We start from the raw sequence: 23,012 nt of genomic DNA, 5'->3' as shown, positions 1-23,012 counted from the left end.
AAACTCTTATTGAACTGGGTATAACCATTGATTTATTTACTGAACATAATGAAAGACAACGTTTCATTTATTGTGATTGATGAATAATAATAGTAGAGACAGATAAAAATTTAATTAAAAAATAGGTAGCTATTTATTACTTCTCCCCAAGGATTCAAGGAGTAAAATTAATACAATTTAAAGAGGGGAAAAGGAGGAGGGGGAATGACTTTCTGAAAACTGCCTTAATTTGCACCACCTCATTTTTTCTCTCTCTATCTTCTTTTTTATTTTATCTTCATTTAAAGTCATCTGCCATGCGGCGCACATTGAAATCAATATCACATTGACAGACCTGGTGGTTATCAAGTTCAGACTGTGACTGTGGAACAGATATACACCACCACATCCCATACAGCTGTTCCGCTACCCACAGTCTTCTCAGGTGTCCTTATCAAGTGCACGCTGCCTGGCACACATACAAGAAGACACCTATGATGATGAAGACCTTTTTTCTGCTGTGTCTAACAGGTATATATTAACTTTTTATATGAAATACCTGTATGTTAAGTATTTGATTGAATAAAAAATTAGGCATTCTCTTAATATAATAAATAATTGTAAAACAGTTTAAAAATACAGGAACTTATAAGAGCATTTTCTGTACATCCTCTTTTGATTATAGTTTCTGTCAATTAATTATTAAATTTATTCATTCCTAGTGACCAGCAGTTTTGTGAAATGCCAAGAATCTGGCTGTGCCAAAGTTTGTCCAGAAGAGTATAACCCTGTGTGTGGAAGTGATTCAAGGACATATGGTAAGACCCTCATCTATTCCCAGTAATACACATCTATGTAACTGTATTTGTGTATATGTGTGCCTAAACATGTTTCAGTATACATGTAGCTCCACTGGTCATGATGCACACAGATTATACATATATTTGTCTTGAATTTATGTTAAATTTTGGCAAAGAATGATTGCTGGAATTACCACAGTAACATTTTGTGTCAAATACATTTTAGAATAAGATTATGATCTGAAATATGGGTTGCTAGCTGGGCAAGTCTTAATAAAGGACACTCAAACCATTTGCCAAAAACTCCATATTTACTGCCTGCGACATACATTTGGTGGATTACAGATGAATATTCAGTGTTAGTGTTCAGTGACTTAATTAATTAATATTTACACACATTTATCTTATGGGTGACTTCACAATTGTAATTTTGGAGTAAAAATAGAAAAATAGTTTTTTTCTCAAATTTCTCCTTTACATAAGCACCCATTAACACCATTTAAACACCAATTTAATGACACCATTTAGTACTCAAAAACCCTGCCTGCAATTTTTCTTATAAGTCAAAGTTTAGATTTTTTTTCATTGATAAAGCAAAGTAATACCTTTGTTTAATGCAAAATCTGTAATTAGGGGCTTGTCAATAATAAAAATATGACAGCATGGGATTGAAGCCCATACACTTGTGGTCAACTATGCCATTTTTTTGTAATAAAAGTCATGTTCAGAGATGAAGTTATGCCCCATACGGATTGCTGTCTCAGCTAAAAGTTGAAAGATGTTAAATTGACAATAAAAGCTTTGAGTTTGCCTATGCTTATTATACATAGCAATGAGAAATATAAACGCTGATATTTAATATTTTTGAGGGAATTTTTATTGTTGTAAATATGCACAAAGGTAAATGCATTATTGAATAATCAGATGCAGTTAAAACCTCATTTTTACTATCTCAATGATAACATACCCTTAAAATCAAAGGTTTTAATTTAAGTAACACTTTTTACGGAGGAAAATTAAAACATAATCTTTTACTTTTACATTTTTTTAAGGAAATGCTTGTGAACTGGAGATATCAGAGTGCCTGATGAAACAGCAAGGGCAGACTCTTTTCAGTCTAGGGCCCGGAGAATGCTCAAAATATACAACACCAAAACCAACCACTATCACCAAGCCAACTACAACCACCCCAGAACCAACCACAACCACTCCAGAACCAACCACAACTACCCCAGAACCAACTACTACCCCTAAACCAACCACAACTATAAAATCCACAACTGTTCCAACTACATCAACTCCTGAACTTACCACTCCTAAACCCACAACCACTGTAGAACTGACCACACCAGAACCAACAACCACCCCAGAATTAACTTCCACGAGAAAACCAGCAAGTACTCAAAAATCAATTGCCAGCCAAAAACCAACTGCCACTGCAGCTGTCCTGTCTAAGGCTACAACAACCTCAGCCAAAGTTTCCACTACTGTTAAAACCCCAGTTTCTACACAACAGTTGCCAAGTACAACCAAAAGACAGTGCGTGTATAAAGGATGCCCCTCACCCTATCCATATGTTTGTGGCAGTGACTACCACAGCTATGCATGTAAGTTTCTATCTCCTGTGCTATGTTTATGTGCATGCACATATTGTAGATGTAAATTATGCAAAAGATCTTACTAACTGATGTGAAGCAACCACAAACTCCTGTAGCTTATTTTAGAAGGTAAATTTCAATCTTTATTGACTTCAAAACTGTTTTAACACATTTAGAATAAGTCTCATCATTATATACTAGCTGTTAATTATGTCCAATGACCATATATATATATATATATATATATATATATATATATATTCCTTTTCCTAATTTAGGTGAAAATAACCTTGATTATTGGAATTGTTACCGTGGCACCAACGTCACTGTTGTCCACAAAGGTCAGTGTGGCAAGTGCCAACAGGTCAAGTGTCCAGCTGATGCTAAACCTGTGTGTGCTAGAAATGGAAAGCAGTACCAATGTAAGTAGACAAACATTCACACAATTTCTAAGATTCCTCTTACGCACATACCTATCTGAGCACACGCACACACACACACACACATGCACGCACGCACGCACACATGCACACACACACGCACACACACACACACACACAGGCATGCATGCATACATGTACGGTTTTAACAGAGAGGTGGTCAACCACTAGAAAATAGAGAAACTGTTCCTACGTAGTCACAATGAAGTTTAAATAGATTTTTACCTAACTTATTATACTTATTATACCCTTTTATTATTTAAAAAAGTTAACATAATGTCGCTAAAAGAGATTTCATTTAAAGTCATTCATACTTAAAGAAAAACAGCAAAATTATGCAAATACAATAAGTGAGAAATAACTATTATTTACATGTAAAATCATTTTTATACATTATAACAGGTTCCTTGACCACATTTGCGCCACAATTATTTGGTAATATTGTCTCATCTTATGCAAGTTTACATGCTTTTCAGGTAAAGAGGCCCTTGATTACTCGAACTGTTTGCAGGACACCAGGATAGGAATCCTATATGAAGGCCAGTGTTGTGAAAACATAAGACGTTGTTACTATAGCGATAGTAGTGTATGTGGTACAGATGGAAAAACCTACAGTTGTGAGTATACATCTTGGAGTTGAATGTTCAGAGGTGAATAGATGGTATGTGGAATTAACCTTTTCATAACGCAGCCATTTTTATTTACCTAATGATAATCATTATTTGTAGCATGTTGCATCATTTTTAAGAAGTAAAAATACTGCTCCAGCACTAAAAGGAGTTTTTGTACAAAGCAAGTGCATATATGTATAGAAAGCATATGCATTTAAATTGTTCACTTAACTAAAACAAGTTAAAAGAAGTATGGTCTTAATATTTTATATTTTTAGAATAATTTAGAGGTTTGGAACTTTAGATGAAAGTGACTGTACTGGAAATAAAATGATTAGAAATACTGGAAAATTATAAATGACACCAGAAAATTAATTTTACGTGATGTTTACACTGTTATCCCCCAATCCAAAATAAAACCTTTAATAGAACCTTCTTACCTAACATACAATATTTAAGATAGATATTTTATTTTTAAATTTATATTTTGTTTTTATAGTCAAGTATTGTCCAAGTTTTGGAATTCTTTTTTAATTATCTTGTTAAGTTGTACATACTGATAAACATCGAATTCCATCCCAACAACTTCAATAACAAGTCTGTAAAGTGTATGTGTTAACATTGTTCTTTTTTCAGTGAACATACAGTCATATTTGAAAGAAAAATATGACATGAATAATTAAGTTCTTATTTTTTCATCAAGGTGCTAGTAGTGTTACATACTGGAACTGCAGAAACAACAACACTGTTCAAGTTGCTCACACTGGGTCATGCAGGACTTCTGCTACTTCCTTCTCCAAGTGTTCACTGAATGAATGTGCTCCCAACAGTACACAAGTGTGTGGAAATGATGGAAAACAGTATGCATGTATGTGTGTGGAACAAAAACATTGAGCAATATCTGTTAAGACAGTTAAGCCCATAGGCAGAGTTAGGTTGGGAGAGTGGGGGAGGGTCAATCAAAACACCCTTTTGGCCAGGAAAAAGTCAACTTTATGTCAAAATTTGAATAAAAAGAAGCACCAGTAGCTTTTGTGGTAAAAAGATAAACTTTTTCCAAAAAAGAACACAATTTTTTTTTAATTGCTGGCTACATACTAATGTTAAGAAATGTAACTTTGCCTATAACCATGCACTCCTATAGTGTGATTTACCTTGTATACTAGAAGATATCTATATTGGTAATACTTACAAACCTTTTCATTCATAATATCTATACTGTTAGAAACTTTCAGTCAATAAAATATGTCTTAAGTACCTGATATACTGGTACTCAAACTTTCATTAAAACATGTGGTACACAGTTTTTGTGTGATTTCTGGCTTTCGTTGCTTAAACTTGCAAAACACTTGTTGATATTTCCAGGTAAAGAAAGGCTTGATTACTTAAACTGTGTGTATCAGACTAGTATTAAAGTAGCCAAATGCTGCACTCACAAGGGCTGCCGTTACAGAGATGTGCAATGTGGAACTGATGGCAAAAACTACCAGTGTGAGTTTTTTAATGCAGTTATCAAAACAATAAAAAATGTAAAAGTTATAATTAGCTGTAATAAGAAAAGATATCAAAACAGCATATATTTTTGTGTGAATATAAGCTGTTAAAAACACCATCATGAGCTGTTAAAACTAAAATTGAAAACAATGTTCAGTATTTATCCATTTGTATTTTAACATCAGTTTTCTAGAATCCCCAAATGAACACTCAATCTCCATAAATGCCTTAATTGTAAAAATGATAACATAGCTAGCAGAGTTGCAATTCTGCCATAAAGCAAAAGTACAACTCTCATTATTTGATAAAAAAATTATAGATATTTCTACTGAACTTCAGGTGAAAACAGCATAGATTACTGGAACTGTAGGAATGGCACCAACACCAAGATAGCCCACTCAGGATACTGTGAAGTGGCGGGACAGTATTCCAAGTGTGTCCTTAAAGAATGTGCAAATGACAGCAAACCCGTATGTGCCAGTGACACTAACAGGAGATATGATTGTAAGTAAGACAGTGATCAAACCTGAACTAGCAAAGCCCACAAGAAACCACAAGGAGGGATTCTTTTTGTGTTTAAGAATTTTAAATTCCGTGTTAAGCAATATGGAAACATAAGACTTCATGTACTTCCAGTGTCTAAAATCAGTAATAATAATATTTTGATAAAGTGTACTTTAGCCACAGACCTAAATTTACGTTACCAAAATTACTGCCCATTTGTAGCCTAGAAAAAAATTGCCTTGTTTTTTTTTTTTTTAAGTAAATGAAAAAGTAAGGTTTACATAATTTTTCATGGAAGTATGCCAAAACCCAAGATATGTGCTTAGCACATCAATTCATTTATAATCATTTGTTTTTTGTATAGGCAAGGAGTCTCTGGACTACATGAACTGTGTCAGAAATGAAAGTGCATTGGCATACAATTGTTGCCCAACTACAACATGTAGATCATGGGAAGATTATGTCTGTGGAAGTGATGGAACCACATATTCATGTAAGTACACTTTATTTAGTCTTTAAGAAAATAAACTTTATAATCACCATGTTATTTTAAAGTAATTTTGACCCACACTCAACTTGTGGATTTTTTTAAATGAATCATCCTCTTCTTCATCATGAGTTTTATTTCATACTCGATTTGCAGAATGTAACATCATTTTTTCATGTGTTACAAATGTATTTGATATCAGTTGCCAAGATGTCTAACAGCTAAAATTATAGTCAAGAATGATAATATTTTAAGTCATATTCTCACATTAACTGCATGCCTACATTTCTTATTAGCATCAGGTAATTCTTATATCTCGGAGAAAATTTATAAGATTTTTTCCCCTTCTAGGTCAGAAGAGCCTGGACTACTGGAACTGTAGGCGTGGTTCCTCAGTGAAGGCAGTCCACACTGGGTATTGTACTGCCAAACCTGGCCAGTATGCCAAATGTGATCTGAATGAATGTTCCAGCAATGATACTCAGATCTGTGGAAATGATGGAAAGAAATATGCATGTAAGTGATGTTTACAGATTTTATTTTGGCTGTATCAATACATCTGATTAGATGTGAAATAGCTTTTTGAAAGAACAAATTTCATATCAGTCAATTAATAAGACTTTTCATTGTATATATGTCTACAAAAGTCATTTCATTTTTTTATCTTAAATGTACAAATAAAGTAATTTTTTCATATCAAACATTCTGTATTTTTGATATCAACATTATGATCGTCATTTTTTTTACATCTCACAGATTCCGAATCACAGTTATACACTTAAAACTAAATTTGAAAAACTTAATGAGAAAAAAAATAATTGTATGCTTTTACCGTGTATGAAAATTGTTTCAAAACAAAGTCAAAGAGTTTTTTTTTTTTTACACTCAGGTAAGGGATTTCTTGACTACATGAACTGCCTCCATAACAGTACTGTGCTGCCATGGCAATGTTGCACACGAGTTTCCTGTGGTTATTACTCCAGAGCTGTGTGTGGGAATGATGGGAAAAACTATAACTGTAAGTTTACTGAAAAGGACAGATGAAGATTTTATCTTCAGGGACATTGTGTGGGAGTGCTGGGAAAACTGCAACTGTACGTTGACAGGAAAGGTTGAATGGTGACTGAAAGGGGAAGAGGTTATTAGAATTAGACCTACTTGAGGGACCTCTGACACCCCCATCCAGTTTTTGAAAAAAATCACACCCCTCTTTTTCGAATTTTTTCATTATAGGTCAGAAGAGCCTGGACTATTGGAACTGTAGGCGTGGTTCCTCAGTGAAGGCAGTCCACACTGGGTATTGTACTGCCAAACCTGGCCAGTATGCCAAATGTGACCTGAATGAATGTTCCAGCAATGATACTCAGATTTGTGGAAATGATGGAAAGAAATATGCATGTAAGTGATATTTACAGATTTAATTTTGGCTGTACTAATACATTAAATAATTGAGTTTAAGATTAAATAATTTAATAAGAGTGAATATTTTTTTATTGAAATTATATATTAATCAATTAATAAGACTTGCTTTGAATATGTCCACAAAAATCATTTCATTTTCTGACCTGAATTATAAACATTTAATAATAATTTACATTAAAAATTTTGATCATAAATTTGATGTGAAGAACTTCAAGTGAAAGCAAAGAGTTATGTTTATTTTCTCCACTCAGGTAAAGGATTTCTTGACTACATGAACTGCCTCCATAACAGTACTGTGCTGCCATGGCAATGTTGCACACGAGTTCCATGTAGTTATAACTCCAGAACTGTGTGTGGGAATGATGGGAAAAACTATAACTGTAAGTTTACTGAAAATGTTAGATAATGATTTTATCTCCAGACAGTTTGCAGGAGTGATGGGAAAAACTGCAACTGTGTTTTGATAAAAAAAAGGTTGAAGAGTGACTAAAAGGGGAAGAGGTTATTAGGATTAGCCCTACATTTACAGGGGTACTTTCAAACTTGAAAAATTCATTGTGATTATGTAAATAGTTCTTTTTGCTCACCTGCAAACTGATAACATATACTCCCAGTTCCATGTTGTGTTGCCAAGGAATACTGATATTTGAATTTGAATGATCCTTGGATCTGATGCTTTTTTAATTCAAAAAAGGTGCAGAGTACTTATTTGCCCAGGCAGCCTAATTTTTTTTCATTTTAAGAAATATCTATAGATCTGCATCAATTTGCAAGTTCATTGTTAGTATTTCATTCATGACTTACTGTACATATTTTACTACCATATGGAATCAATTACACATAGCTCGATGTTAGCATCACACCTAAGATTATCTTACACTGTATCTCTTACAGGTGAGAATGACATTAAATACTGGAACTGCAGAAATGGAACAAACATCACTGCTTTGCATTATGGCAGCTGTGTGGCACCCCCAGCAACTTATGCCAAGTGCCCTGCGAAGCCTTGTCCAGCTGATAGTAAGCCCATATGTGGTAGTAATGGAAAAAATTATGACTGTAAGTAGACTGTTGACTTTTTGGGTAACTTAATAGTAATTGAGTACCAAAGTGCCATGCCAAATTATTAAGTAACTCCATTTTTTCATAAGCATGACAGAGATGAACAAATGAGCTAGGGTACAGGTAGATGATGATGAAAAATTTATTACAAATTGACAACTTAAGGCATTTTGTGAACCATGGGAGGTTTGGTTGCACTGATCCCTGCTTGCATTTGCCAGTGCCATACAGTGCAGGTAAGAATGAAACCAGTAAAAAAAATCAGAAAATTAAAATGGAACTTTTCTTTGCCTACATCTCTTGCTTCTTTTTTAGGCAAGGAGCACATGGAATGGTCAAGTTGCCTCTACAATGAGTCTGTAAGTGTGGAGTATGAGGGGACATGTTGTCCCTCCTTCTCCTGCTCTTCATCCAGCTCTGCTGTCTGTGGCACTGATGGACAGACATACCAATGTAAGCAGACATGACTAGTTATAAGAAAATAATCCACTTTAATTGACTTAAACACTTCTGTCATTTGCACATTAAAAGTAACTGTGACTGTATAAAAGAATAGATTACAGTTTCACCATTTTTGAGCATTTTGAATTTGAACTAATTAAATAATCTCATAAAACATCTTAAATATGAAAAATGAAGTATATTCAGATAAGATATAACATTTAATGTTAAACATTTAAATCTGGCCTGCAATCTTTGATGATTTGAGGAATTGAAATGAATACCTCTACCTGAATTAAAAAAAAAAGAGAGAAAAAAATAATTTCCCTTCTGTGCTGTGTGGCTTATTTGGAGATAATGATGCCTGGATATACAACAGCTAGTGTATATGAATGATTATACAATTTCCATATATAATGCACACATCTACATCTACAATAACATATTGATGAATAACATCTTTACCCCTAGGTCTTAATGCTTTGTCTTACTGGAATTGCCGTAATGGAACTAGTGTCAAGGTTGCTTATTATGATAAATGCAACCCTGCAATCACAGCTATGGTTGCCAAGGCCTGTGCTGACTATAAGGCTAACAATTGCTCAGTTAGCTCCAGCTTTTGTGCCAACAATGGGCATACATACAGTAAGTAGTAATCATGTAGTGAAATAAGAAATTATTTGTCATTTATGAAATTGTAAATCAAACATTTGCTAAATCAGTAAGAAGTTGTATCAAACTTGGTAGTCTAGACATTTTCACTTGATTGTACAGAACTTTTGCTTCATTTAAGTAAAATTATTTAACATATGTACAGGAGCATTGTTTCAGTGATTAATTCAGAAGTACACGTACACGGCTCACTTTGATATTCAATTTGCAGATGGATGTTCTCTTGTTCGAGCTCAGTGTAGCAAAGCTAATGGCTACCCTAAAGTGAAGTATGCTGAATCTTGCAGCTGGATTGATTCTATCTTTGGGTAACTGGACTACCCAGGTCCTATATATACACAGCAGCATATGATGGATTCTTAAATTGAATTAACAAATGCAAACACATATATTAAAAAATCAATGATATTGTGCAAAATGTTACATCTGAAATAAAAGAAAATGCTGGTTTCATGATTTTTTATGTTGGATTTATTGATATTTAACACTATAAACACTGATCTATGACAGAACTTCATTATAATAACAGATTTTGAACTGTTTTTCACTTAGATCTACACCTTTTTCTGCTAGCTGTGAACAATTGATAGTGTTATTGTATTTATCATAATTTTAACAAGCACTGGTACATGAAGCAAGTCATCCTGTTTATGAGGCAAAATGGTCAACTTTTCATTCTACAAAATAATAAGAACCTGCTCTTTAGGGTAAAAAAAAATTAAATTCCTCCATGTAAGAGAAAAATCCATATCTTTCATATTTATCCAACATTTCATAGACACATAATAAAGACTGACAAGAGTTAAGAGATGAAATGTTGGAGATTTATAACTGCGTATGGATGATTGAAAGCTTTAAATAAAACTACTGAATAAAAGCATGGGTTCTATGCGATACATGTAAGACACAACTGGTCAGATAAAAAGACAGGCATGTAAATATGTCACAGCAAGAGAAAATATGCTGTTTACACGTCCCATGCAGTCAATGAAATCTCAACAAATGCAATGTGGAATTATCATGTACAACCTCCAGACATACATGTAGTAACTTATCAAACAAGCATCCCCATGTTCTTTAATAAATACTTGTATGTGAATATAGTACTTTTTTTATAATCTATTTAGAATATTCTGCCATTTCTTTCAAATTGTTTTGCATTTTTGCAATATCACTTAAATGGTTCAATCAGGGAGAATAATGTTTCCATGCCCAGATACAAGCATGTATTTACCAGGTACCTAAGTCCTATGATATATCAGATGATCTGATAGGTTTTCTTATGACAATGAGTATCCTGTGCTAAACCTAAACACTGTGTGTCAAAAATAAAATTAATTAATAAATTTAAAAAAATATAATTTTTTTTTTAAATTAAATAAAACACCTGTAGTCCTAGGATTAAGGAGGGTGGTATCTGTTGAAAGACTTTGAAACATCTACCCAAATAACTGAGCTGCACAAGGTTGTTTGAATGACAAATCCTTTTCAAACAACATCTTGATAAGATCTCACTGGTATAACCGTGTTGAGGTAGTGTTCACTCAAGCCAAATCCTCCGTGATGCTAGAGAAGAAAATGGCTACTGTTTTAGTCCTTCTATCTTTTGCAGGTAACCGTCTAGTATTTATTTCTTTTAAAATTTGATTTTACATCTGCATTCTTTAGAAATGTTTATTGTTAACTTTTTAGATTTAGATTGGCATATTCCATGCAGTTATGTGTTTTATTATTGGTTTATATTAGTGGTACCTGCAACTTGTGCATGAATTCATTTAAACTCATTTATGAAATTTCTATATTTAGTGGAATATGTTGCAGCAATTCCACAAGTTAAAGTTTGCTTTGCTAAAAATTAAAATTAGACATTTCAAAGATTCTCCTGCCATGATAACTGTGAACATTTGTTTTCATTGTTCCACAGCAGTTCTCAGTGGCAGGCAATTTTCTTCACAATTTAGATGTAGCAATACCTTTAATGTGACTTTCATTTATAATGATCATCAAGTTCTGACTGTTTGTAGTTGCTGTCCAGAGTGAGCTACCTGCTGATTGTAACAGTCCCTGTCCAGAGGAATACACTCCCGTGTGTGGCTCTGATGGAAGGACTTATTGTCAGTACCACAAATAATATAAAGTTGTGGAAAATTGTTACCTTTCATCCAATTGATCCAATAAATGATTTCTTAAAATGCATATTATGAAATTAGGCCTTCAGCCATTAAATTATTTGGGTTCAGAAGATCATTGTCCTTTGCCTTAGGTACAAGATTGGCATTTATAAGATTTTCATTTGAAATTCTGATATTTTAGGGAACCTTTGTGAGTTGCAGGTTGAATCATGTCTGTCTGTTGTAAAAATAAATGCAATTGCTGACATGGAATGCTCAGCACTTACCACTAAAACCACTACCACTTATAAGACAACCCCAGAATTAACTACCCCCAGTACCACGAAAAAACCAACAAGTACCCAAAAACCAACTGCCACTGCAGCTGTGCTGTCTGAGGCTACAACAACCTCAGCCAAAGTTTCCACTACTGTTAAACCTCCAGTTTCTACACAACAATTGCCAAGTACAACCAACAGACAGTGTGTGTATAAAGGATGCCCCTCACCCTATCCATATGTTTGTGGCAGTGACTACCAAAGTTATGCATGTAAGTTTCTATCTCCTGTGCAATGTTTATGTGCATGCACATATGCTAGATGTTAATTATGCAAATGATCTTACTAACTGATGTGAAGCAACCACAAACTCCTGTAGCTTATTTTAGAAGTTAAATTTCAATCTTTATTGACTTTAAAACTGTTTTAACACCTTTAGAATAAGTCTCATCATTATATATACTAGTTGTTTATTATGTTCAATGACCATATACAATTGGATTTTGTTGAACACTTGTATTTGCTAAGTCCAATCTTATATATAGCTTTTCATTATAAAAAAATACTTGTGATGTTAAAGAGATGGCTATAAAATGTATATATTTATATACTCCTTTTCCTAATTTAGGTGAAAATAACCTTGATTATTGGAATTGTTTCCGTGGCACCAACGTCACTGTTGTCCACAAAGGTCAGTGTGGCAAGTGCCAACAGGTCAAGTGTCCAGCTGATGCCAAACCTGTGTGTGCTAGAAATGGGAAGCAGTACCAATGTAAGTAGACAAACATTCACACAATTTCTAAGATTCCTCTTACGTACATACCTATCTGAGCACACGCACACACACACACACACACACACACACACACAGGCATGCATGCATACATGTACGGTTTTAACAGAGAGGTGGTCAACCATTAGAAAATAGAGAAACTGTTCCTACATAGTCACAATGAAGTTTAAATAGATTTTTCCCTAACTTATTATACTTATTATACACTTTTATTATTTAAAAAAGTTAACATAATGTCACTAAAAGAGATTTCATTTAAAGTCATTCATACTTTATTTAAAGAAAAACAGCAAAATTATGCAAATACAATAAGTGAGAAATAACTATAATTTACATGTAAAATCATTTTTATACATTATAACAGGTTCCTTGACCACATTTGCACCACAATTATTTGGTAATATTGTCTCATCTTATGGAAGTTTACATGCTTTTCAGGTAAAGAGGCCCTTGATTACTTGAACTGTTTGCAGGACACCAGGATAGGAATCCTGTATGAAGGCCAGTGTTGTGAAAACATAAGACGCTGTTACTATAGCGTTAGCAGTGTATGTGGTACAGATGGAAAAACCTACAGTTGTGAGTATACATCTTGGAGTTGAGTGTTCAGAGGTGAAAAGATGGTATGTGGAATTAACCTTTTCATAACGCAGCCATTTTTATTTACCTAATGATAATCATTATTTGCATGTTGCATCATTTTTAAGAAGTAAAAATACTGCTCCAGCACTAAAAGGAGTTTTTGTACAAAGCAAGTGCATACATGTATATAGAAAGCATATGCATTTAAATTGTTCACTTAACTAAAACAAGTTAAAAGAAGTATGGTCTTAAAAATTTATATTTTTAGAATAATATAGAGGCTTGGAACTTTAGATGAAAGTGACTGTACTGAAAATAAAATAATTGGAAATACTGGAAAATTATAAATGATACCAGAAAATTAATTTTACCTGATGTTTACACTGTTATCCCCCAATCCAAAATAAAACCTTTAATAGAACCTTCTTACCTAACATACAATATTTAAGATAGATATTTTATTTTTAAATTTGTTTTTATAGTCAAGTATTGTCCAAGTTTTGGAATTCTTTTTTAATTATCTTGTTAAATTGTACATACTGATAAACATTGAATTCCATCCCAACAACTTCAATAACAAGTCTGTAAAGTGTATGTGTTAACATTGTTCTTTTTTCAGTGAACATACAGTCATATTTGAAAGAAAAATATGACATGAATAATTAATTTCTTATTTTTTCATCAAGGTGCTAGTAGTGATCTGTATTTATCAATTGTATTTTAACATCAGTTTTCTAGAATCCCCAAATAAACACTCAATTTCCACAAATGCCTTAATTGTAAAAATGATAACATAGCAGAGTTGCGATTCTGCCATAAAGCAAAAGTATAACTCTCATTATTTGATAAAAAATTATAGATATTTCTACTGAACTTCAGGTGAAAACAGCATAGATTACTGGAACTGTAGGAATGGCACCAACACCAAGATAGCCCACTCAGGATACTGTGGAAGTGATGGAACCACGTATTCATGTAAGCTCACTGTATTTTCAACTTTCTCGGTAATTCAGTCATTGAGAATATCAACTTTATCATTACCATGTGGTTTTTGAGGTACTCTTTACTCACACTAAACTTTGCCCGTTTAAGAAGGTAAAGTAGTTTTTACCCACACTTAACTTTTTTGATTTTTTAAAAACATCATCTCCTACATCATAAGTTTTATAAATTCATACCGGGTTTGCAGAATGTGACAGCAGTTTTTTAAGTGTTATTTGATATCAGTTGCCAGGATGTCTAACAATTGAATTATAGTCAAGTATAATAACATTTTATGTTATATTCTCATTGCCTGAATTTCTGATTATTATTAAGTAATTCTTCTCGGAGAAAAAGTATTATAATAATAGAATTTTTCCAATATAGGTCAGAAGAGCCTGGACTACTGGAACTGTAGGCGTGGTTCCTCAGTGAAGGCAGTCCACACTGGGTATTGTACTGCCAAACCTGGCCAGTATGCCAAATGTGACCTTAATGAATGTTCCAGTAATGATACTCAGATTTGTGGAAATGATGGAAAGAAATATGCATGTAAGTGATATTTACAGATTTTATTTTGGCCGACTAATACATTGATAATTGAGTTTAAGATTAAATAATTCGATAAGAGTGAATATTTTTTTACTGAATTTATATATTAATCAATTAATAAGACTTTCTTTGAATATGTCCACAAAAATCATTTCATTTTCTGACCTGAATTATAAACATTTAATAATAATTTACATAAAAATTTTTGATCATAAATTTGATGTGAAGAAGTTCAAGTGAAAGCAAAGAGTAATGTTTATTTTCTCCACTCAGGTAAAGGATTTCTTGACTACATGAACTGCCTTCATAACAGTACTGTGCTGCCATGGCAATGTTGCACGCGAGTTCCATGTAGTTTTTATTCCAGAGCTGTGTGTGGGAATGATGGGAAAAACTATAACTGTAAGTTTACTGAAAAGGTTAGATAATGATTTTATTTCTGGACAGTTTGCAGGAGTGATGGGAAAAACTGCAACTGTGTTTTACAAAAAAAAGGTTGAAGAGTGACTAAAAGGGGAAGAGGTTATTAGGATTAGCCCTACATTTACAGGGGTACTTTCAAACTTGAAAAATTCATTGTGATTATGTAAATAGTTCTTTTTGCTCACCTGCAAACTGATAACATATACTCCCAGTTCCATGTTGTGTTGCCAAGGAATACTGATATTTGAATTTGAATGATCCTTGGATCTGATGCTTTTTTAATTCAAAAAAGGTGCAGAGTACTAATTTGCCCAGGCAGCCTCATTTTTTTCATTTAAAGAAATATCTATAGATCTGCATCAATTTGCAAGTTCATTGTTAGTATTTCATTCATGACTTACTGTACATATTTTACTACCATATGGAATCAATTACACATAGCTCGATGTTAGCATCACACCTAAGATTATCTTACACTGTACCTCTTACAGGTAAGAATGACATTAAATACTGGAACTGCAGAAATGGAACAAACATCACTGCTTTGCATTATGGCAGCTGTGTGGCACCCCCAGCAATTTATGCCAAGTGCCCTGCGAAGCCTTGTCCAGCGGATAGTAAGCCCATATGTGGTAGTAATGGAAAGAATTATGACTGTAAGTTGACTGTTGACTTTTTGGGTAACTTAATAGTAATTGAGTACCAAACTGCCATGCCAAATTATTAAGTAACTCCATTTTTTTCATAAGCATGACAGAGATGAACAAATGAGCTAGTGTACAGGTAGATGATGATGAAAAATTTATTACAAATTGATAACTTAAGGCATTTTGTGAACCATGGGAGGTTTGGTTGCACTGATCCCTGCTTGCATTTGCCAGTTCCATACAGTGCTGGTAAGAATGAAACCAGTAAAAAAAATCAGAAAATTAAAATGGAACTTTTCTTCGCCTACATCTCTTGCTTCTTTTTTAGGCAAGGAGCACATGGAATGGTCCAGTTGCCTCTACAATGAGTCTGTAAGTGTGGAGTATGAGGGGACATGTTGTCCCTCCTCCTCCTGCTCTTCATCCAGCTCTGCTGTCTGTGGCACTGATAGACAGACATACCAATGTAAGCAGACTCGACTAGTCATAAGAAAATAATCCACTTTAATTGAATTAAACACTGTAAAAAGACTGTAACCGCATTAAAGAATGGATTACAGTCTGTATATTCTTTGTTAAACATTTCAGCAATACTTTGTCATCTTATTAAACATCTTAAAAATGAAAAATGAAGTATTCAGATTAGATATAAACATTTAAATTTGTGGCAAGTAAGTATTGATGATTTGATAAGTTAAAATAATAACTTTGCTAAAAATTTAAAAAAAAAAGAGAGTGAGAGAGAGAGAGAGAGAAAGAAATAAGAATTAAGCCTTGCCTTTTTTCTTTTTTGCTTGTGTGTTGACTATATGGAGATCAATGCTTGGGTATTGCTAGTTTATATAAAATATTATATCATTATTTCCATATATTATACACACAACTGTATTTATGAATAACATCTTTATCCCTAGGTCTTAATGCTACGTCTTACTGGAATTGCCGCAATGGAACTAGTGTCAAGGTTGCTTATTATAATAAATGCAACCCTGCAATCACAGCTATGGTTGCCAAGGCCTGTGCTGACTATAAGGCTAACAATTGCTCAGTTAGCTCCCGCTTCTGTGCCAACAATGGGAATACGTATAGTAAGTACTAAGTAGTAATCATGTAGTGAAATAAGAAATTATTTGTCATTTATGAAATTGTAAATTAAACATTTGCTTAAGTCAGTAAGAAGTTGTATCAAACTTGGTTCAGTCCAGACATTATTTTCACTTGATTATTCGGCACTTTTGCTGCATTTAAGTAAAATAATTATACATATTTACAGGAGCATTGTTTCAGTGATCAAATCAGAAGTATATGGCTTACTTTGCTTTTCAATTTGCAGATGGATGTTCTCTTGTTCAAGCTCAGTGTAGCAAAGCTAATGGCTACCCTAAAGTCAAGTATGTGGGATCCTGCAGCTGGATTGACTCTCTTATTGGGTAACTGGACTACCCACGTCCTATATATATATATACACAGCAGTATATGATGGATTTTTAAAGTGTATAACCAAATGCAATCTATATTTGGAAGTTGGTGATTTTGTGCACCACTTGACAACATCTAGAATAAAAGCTGGAAAATGCTGGTGTCATGATTTTTGACATTGGATTAATTGATATTTATCACTACATGATATATGACTAAGTAACTAAATAATGGGCCTTGGACTTTTTTCATTTAGATCTACAACTTTTTTTCTGCTAGCTGTGAACATTTGACAGTGTTATTGAATTTATCATAGTTAACAAGCTTAATAATTAACAAGCACTGGTACATGAAGCAAGTCGTCCAGTTTATGAAGCAAAATGGTCAACTTTTCACTCTACAAAATAAAACAAACCTTCTCTGTAGAATTAAAAAAGTTAAAATTCCTCCATGTAAGAGAAAAATCCATATCTTTCATATTTATCAAATATTTTATAGACATATAATAGACTGCCAAGAGTTAAGAGATGAAATGTTGGAGATTTGTATCTACGTATAGACAATTGATAGCTTCAAATAAAACTAATGACTAAAAGCATGAGTTTTATGCAATACATGTAAGACACAACTGGCCAGATAATGTAATGTACATTCAAATATATTACAGCAAGAGAAAATGCTGTTTGCACACATCCCCATGCAATCATTGAAATCTCAACAAATGCAATGTGGAATCATGCATGTACAACTACTGGTCATTATCACTTATGAAACAAGTATGCCCATGTTCTTTTAATTAAATGCTTTTATGTGAATACACAACATAAGTGTTTTTGTGATCTATTTAGAACATTCTGCCATTTCTTAAGATTGTCTTTCATTTTTGATATGTCAGTAAAATGGTTCAAACAAAGAGAATGAGGTTTACGTGTCCAGATACAGGCATGTATTTACTAGAAATACCACCACAGCCCTATGATATATCAGATGATCTGATGGGTTTTCTTATGTCAAGTAAGATCCCTGTGTCAAACATAAAGACTGTGTATATAAACAAACTACCTGTAGTCCTAAGACTAAGAAGGGTGGTCAAAAGTCAAAAGACTTTGAAACATCTACCCAAATAACTGAGCTACACAAGGTTGTTTGAATGACAAATCCTCTTCAAATGACATCTTGATAAGATTTCAGTGATATAACTATGTTGAGGTTGCGTGCACTTAAGCCAAATTCTCCATGATGTTCAAGAAGAAAATGTCTGCTATTTTAGTCCTTCTATCTTTTGCAGGTAAGTGTCTAGTATTTGTTTCTTTTAAAAATCTAATTTTACATCTGCATTCTCTGGGAATGTTTATTGTTAATATTTTAGATTTAGATTGACATATTCCATACAGTTATGTGTTTTATTTTTGGTTTATATTAGTAGTACCTGCACCTTGTGCCAAATGTGAATGATTTCATGACCTATGAAATTTCTATATTTAGGGGAATATGTTGCTTCCATTAAGAGTTGAAGTTTACTTTGCTAAAAATAAAAATGAGACATTTCAAACTTTCTTCTGCTGTGGTAACTGTGAACATTTATTTTCATTGTTCCAGAGCAGTTCTCAGTGGCAGGCAATTTTCTTCACATTTTAGAAGCAGCAACACCTTAAAATGCAACTTTCATTTATAATAATCATTAAGATCTGACTGTTTGTAGTTGCTGTCCAGAGTCAGCTACCTGCTAACTGTAACAGTCCCTGTCCAGAGGAGTACATTCCTGTGTGTGGCTCTGATGGAAGGACTTATGGTTAGTATCTCAGATAATATTGAGCTCTGTGGAAAATTGTTAGCATGTATCCTTTGTAAGATTGATCTAATTTATGACTTCTCGGAATGTATATTATGAAGTCAGACCTTAAATTTTTTTCCCTTTGGCTTTAGCATTTGTGATATTTTAATTTGAGATTCTGATATTTCAGGGAATCTTTGTGAGTTGCAGGTGGCATCATGTCTGTCTGTTGCAAAAATAAGTGCAATTGCAGAAGTTGAATGCTCAGCACTTACTACTACTACAACCACTAAACCAACAACCACCCCAAAACCTACCACAACCACACCAGCACCAACCACCACAACAACCACAGAACCAACCACACCTACAACAATCACAGAACCAACCACAACAACAACCACTGAACCAACAAAAACTACAACAGCAACAACTACCACATCCATCAAACCATCCACTACAACCAAGGAACCAACAACTACAACCAAAACCACAACCAAGAAAACTACTTCAACCACATCCATTGTGCCAACCACTACAACCCGGACTCCAACCACAACCACATACTTGTCCACAGTCCACATGAAGACACACCCCACTAAGAAACCTACTTTAACACCAAATTTTATGAAAAGCACAATTAGTTCAACAACAAAAATGCCTAGCACCACCACCAAGGCCAAGTATTGTCAGTACAATCCTTGTTCATCTTATGACAAAGAAGTATGTGGAACAGATGGAAAGACTTATAAATGTAAGTTGACAGAGATATAAATATATACATAACATGATATAGAGATTCTGTAAACTATTATTTTGTTTATAAATGACAATGTGCCTGGAATTAACTTTTTTGTGATAGTGGAAAACCAATGCAAAAGGTACATGTACCAATTTTTATTTCATATAATTTGTTCTTAATTATATAACTAAACATTTTTTTTTACATTTTCCAAGATTGAATTGAGGACATGGATTAGAATTCATTATATTCAAAATAATGCATTAAAAACCTATTTAACTCACTTTTATTCAGGTCAAAAGAATTTGGCCTACTGGAACTGTAGATTTAATGCCCTGGTGGGCATAGCACATCAAGGAAGCTGTAGCAGTACCGCCAGGCCTTATAGTTGTAGCAATAAACCATGCAAATTTTACCATTCTAAAGTATGTGGCAGTGATGGGAAGACTTATGAATGTAAGTTAGGTTGAAGTTTTAAAAAGTCACTATAGCCTACAGATATAAAATTTACTATTATAGTGATTTGAGAATTTTGTAAATATTCTACTTCAACTGATAAATGTAATGAAAGATGTGGCAAATGTGTACTTATCGAAGTTTAAGGTGAAAAGGGAAATCCTGATATACATTTGAAAGTATGTAATTGTAAGAAATGTTGCCAATGTCAATGATTATTTTTGTTATGTCTGTTTGTGCACTTCATATTGATAGATTTTTTTAAAAGGAAACTTCTATTAAGAATATCCTTAAAAACTGTGTCATTGGAGCAAAAATAAACAAAAAAATGCAAGTTGAATGAACATTTTTTGCACTTTCAGGTCGAAATGAATTTGATTACCAAAACTGCCTTAAAGGAGGAATGATGAAGGTACAGTATTATAGTACCTGTCGCTTCACTACAACCATGAAACCCATCACTGCTGGACCTGCTGCCATTGGCCATGCTGAAGCCTGCAGGAAGTACCTCTATGGACTATGTTCTGGCAGATATGATCCCCATTGTGGTTCAGATGGAAAAACATATAGTATGTGTCCAAAGATCTTGAATTATTAATGCTGAAAGGCACATATCACGCAGTTATTACAATAAACATTGTTTAAGTTCATTTTGGGTAGACAAAGTGATTTCAGGATGGCATCTTTCTTGATATAGATGGTTTTCATGTATATGTGTGTGTGTGTGTGTGTGTGTGTGTGTGTGTGTGTGTGTGTGTGTGCCTGCATGCATGCATGGGTATGTGCGTGCATGTGTCAGTGTGTGTGTGTGTGTGTGTGTGTGTGTGTGTGTGTGTGTATGAAAGAGAGAGACAAACATTTTATTCGCATTAATTGCTGATTACCAAATATGTTACTGTCTTTTTCATATCTTCTATTTCAGCAAGTGAATGCAGTTTCTACAAAGCCATTTGTGACACACACAGTAGTTTGCCAGTGGCTTTTAAAGGAAACTTAACTCTGGTTTCCAAAGGAACCTGTCCCAGCACAGTTGTATTTAACCCATGTGCTGGGGGATGTTCTTATGAAACAAAAAAGTACTGCTCCTCAAATGGAGGCGTCCACAGTTAGTATTTGGATATTATCATAATATAGTTGATATCATTTATATCATTTTTAAAAAGCAAGGAAATGGTCATCTACCTAGCAGAACAAATGTTTCAGATATTTTAAGAATGTTTACCTCTTTCTGATTCAATGTTAGATTTTTTAATTCTTAATTTTTAATTCTTAATTTTAAAATCTCTTAAGAATTTGTTTTATTGTAAATCACTGAAGACCATAAGTACTAGTATGTATATTGCGTTATACTAATAAATAGAATTAAACAGATATCATTTTAGATATCATTTTAGATTTTATCTTCTCTCTTAGTAATTTATATATATTCTTCATGTTCTACCCTCCAGACAACCAGTGTGAGCTGTACCATGCTATGTGTGCATACAAGCAATATGGGGTGACTATCAAGGAAGTGAAATGCACCTATGTGGACCCATGGATAGGATAAGGAACGACAATGGTCAATGCAAACTAATATGATCACTACAATATGAATTATTCTGATTACATAGTTTTTTTTCTAAAGAGGCTAAACATGTTTTTTATCTGTGGGGTATGCCATTTCTACCCGTCTTTAAAAAAACATTTTTTGTCATCACTACACAAGAGACATTAACCCATCTCACAAATTATCCTGATTGCTTGGAGTTGGAAGTACTTCAGCAGTTAAAATGTGTCAGTTACTATATAAGGAACAAATCCATTATATAAATCCAAGCATATTGAGAAATATAAATTTAAAAATATTCTTGTTGGGTTTCCCTTAAAACAATTTCACAGACATATTTGTTTTAATACTGCAAAATAATTCTACAAGACACTTTGTATAATGCAAAATATTAAATTTGCATTCTTATAATGTTTGGAGTAAATTAGCAATTAATTGCAACTGTTTTGACAATTTTGATTTTTGAAATGAAAATAAATCTTCCATTGCTTCAAGGCAAAATGTAGCTGCAAGATTGACATTTATCTACTTTTTTTTCCTTTTTTTTTTTCGGTGCATGGGGGTGGGGGAAGTTGATGAATGAGTACAGATTTTGTATATAAATAAATATGTACAGTGTATATATTATACTGGTATCCTCACTCCTTTCAAGGACTTACATATGGGGTTTATGACCAATCTTTTCATTTATGACCATCCCAGCTTAGGGATCTATCTTAATAAGTCAGTCAGCTGCATTTTGTCCCTCCTTACATGGAAAGCATGACAGTCTTATCACAGAATTAATCCTGTTACATAGGGTCTGTCCACATGTGTCTGTCCTGTGCAAAATTTGAATACAGCCTGGCTTTTAAAGGGTTAGATTGTTGATAAGGACCAAGTCTTCCAGCAACAACTATTTTGGAATGTGTAAAAAAGAATCCTTTGATGGTCGTATTATGTTGCAAACAAATTGTAGCATGATTTCAACCAAAGAAATTATTATTCACTATAATCAACTTTCATTACCATTCCTGAGTGTAATGCTGAGTAATTTTTTGTACAAATGTAAATGATTAAATTCTAAGGCTCATTTCAAGTGGTGCAAAAATGATTATACTGTACAGTGACCAAAACAAGACCAGTTTGGAACAAGTGCTAGCTGGTCTGGGGTACTTTGTCAGGGGGGGTGGGGGTGGGGGGGGGGGGGAGGGCA

At 33.6% G+C, this 23,012-nt stretch overlaps 3 protein-coding genes across 3 annotated transcripts; all 3 read left to right on the top strand.

Moving 5' to 3' along the window:
- Nucleotides 1-333: 333 nt before the first annotated feature.
- LOC106180090 (uncharacterized) lies at nt 334-9,963 on the top strand. Its single transcript, XM_087004290.1, has 17 exons — nt 334-510; nt 702-797; nt 1,832-2,386; nt 2,656-2,799; nt 3,294-3,434; nt 4,132-4,296; nt 4,794-4,919; nt 5,262-5,426; nt 5,791-5,919; nt 6,265-6,429; nt 6,803-6,931; nt 7,147-7,311; nt 7,587-7,715; nt 8,230-8,394; nt 8,713-8,850; nt 9,310-9,483; nt 9,722-9,963. Exons 1-17 carry the CDS (start codon nt 474-476, stop codon nt 9,820-9,822), a joined length of 2,724 nt encoding a protein of 907 aa, XP_086860416.1. The 5' UTR covers nt 334-473; the 3' UTR covers nt 9,823-9,963.
- A 1,007-nt stretch (nt 9,964-10,970) lies between these two features.
- On the top strand, nt 10,971-17,465 carry LOC106157229 (uncharacterized). The gene is made up of 12 exons (XM_087003099.1): nt 10,971-11,122; nt 11,535-11,624; nt 11,824-12,171; nt 12,528-12,671; nt 13,131-13,271; nt 14,154-14,249; nt 14,643-14,807; nt 15,081-15,209; nt 15,722-15,886; nt 16,206-16,343; nt 16,792-16,965; nt 17,211-17,465. The coding sequence occupies exons 1-12, from the start codon at nt 11,074-11,076 to the stop codon at nt 17,309-17,311; spliced, it is 1,740 nt and encodes a 579-aa protein (XP_086859225.1). The 5' UTR covers nt 10,971-11,073; the 3' UTR covers nt 17,312-17,465.
- An 858-nt stretch (nt 17,466-18,323) lies between these two features.
- On the top strand, nt 18,324-22,935 carry LOC106180071 (uncharacterized). Its single transcript, XM_013563939.3, has 7 exons — nt 18,324-18,584; nt 18,999-19,088; nt 19,261-19,824; nt 20,107-20,268; nt 20,631-20,837; nt 21,191-21,373; nt 21,717-22,935. Exons 1-7 carry the CDS (start codon nt 18,533-18,535, stop codon nt 21,815-21,817), a joined length of 1,359 nt encoding a protein of 452 aa, XP_013419393.2. The 5' UTR covers nt 18,324-18,532; the 3' UTR covers nt 21,818-22,935.
- The last annotated feature ends 77 nt before the right edge of the window (nt 22,936-23,012 follow it).

Source organism: Lingula anatina, chromosome 2 (assembly GCF_051362555.1).
Source record: "Lingula anatina isolate TDL-2025a chromosome 2, LinAna3.0, whole genome shotgun sequence".
Classification (NCBI taxonomy): domain Eukaryota; kingdom Metazoa; phylum Brachiopoda; class Lingulata; order Lingulida; family Lingulidae; genus Lingula; species Lingula anatina.
Note: the sequence above shows the minus strand (reverse complement) of the source record. Positions and strands in the feature narration are given on the sequence as shown.

Coding starts and splice junctions, on each gene's coding strand:
- LOC106180090 (XM_087004290.1), top strand. CDS start 474: ATGATGATGAAGACCTTTTTTCTGCTGTGTCTAACAG. Junction 3,435..4,131: donor AGATGGAAAAACCTACAGTT/GTGAGTATACAT, acceptor TTTTTCATCAAG/GTGCTAGTAGTGTTACATAC. Junction 4,920..5,261: donor TGATGGCAAAAACTACCAGT/GTGAGTTTTTTA, acceptor ACTGAACTTCAG/GTGAAAACAGCATAGATTAC.
- LOC106157229 (XM_087003099.1), top strand. CDS start 11,074: ATGCTAGAGAAGAAAATGGCTACTGTTTTAGTCCTTCTATCTTTTGCA. Junction 13,272..14,153: donor AGATGGAAAAACCTACAGTT/GTGAGTATACAT, acceptor ACTGAACTTCAG/GTGAAAACAGCATAGATTAC. Junction 15,887..16,205: donor TAATGGAAAGAATTATGACT/GTAAGTTGACTG, acceptor CTTCTTTTTTAG/GCAAGGAGCACATGGAATGG.
- LOC106180071 (XM_013563939.3), top strand. CDS start 18,533: ATGATGTTCAAGAAGAAAATGTCTGCTATTTTAGTCCTTCTATCTTTT. Junction 18,585..18,998: donor AGTCCTTCTATCTTTTGCAG/GTAAGTGTCTAG, acceptor GACTGTTTGTAG/TTGCTGTCCAGAGTCAGCTA. Junction 20,838..21,190: donor TTCAGATGGAAAAACATATA/GTATGTGTCCAA, acceptor CTTCTATTTCAG/CAAGTGAATGCAGTTTCTAC.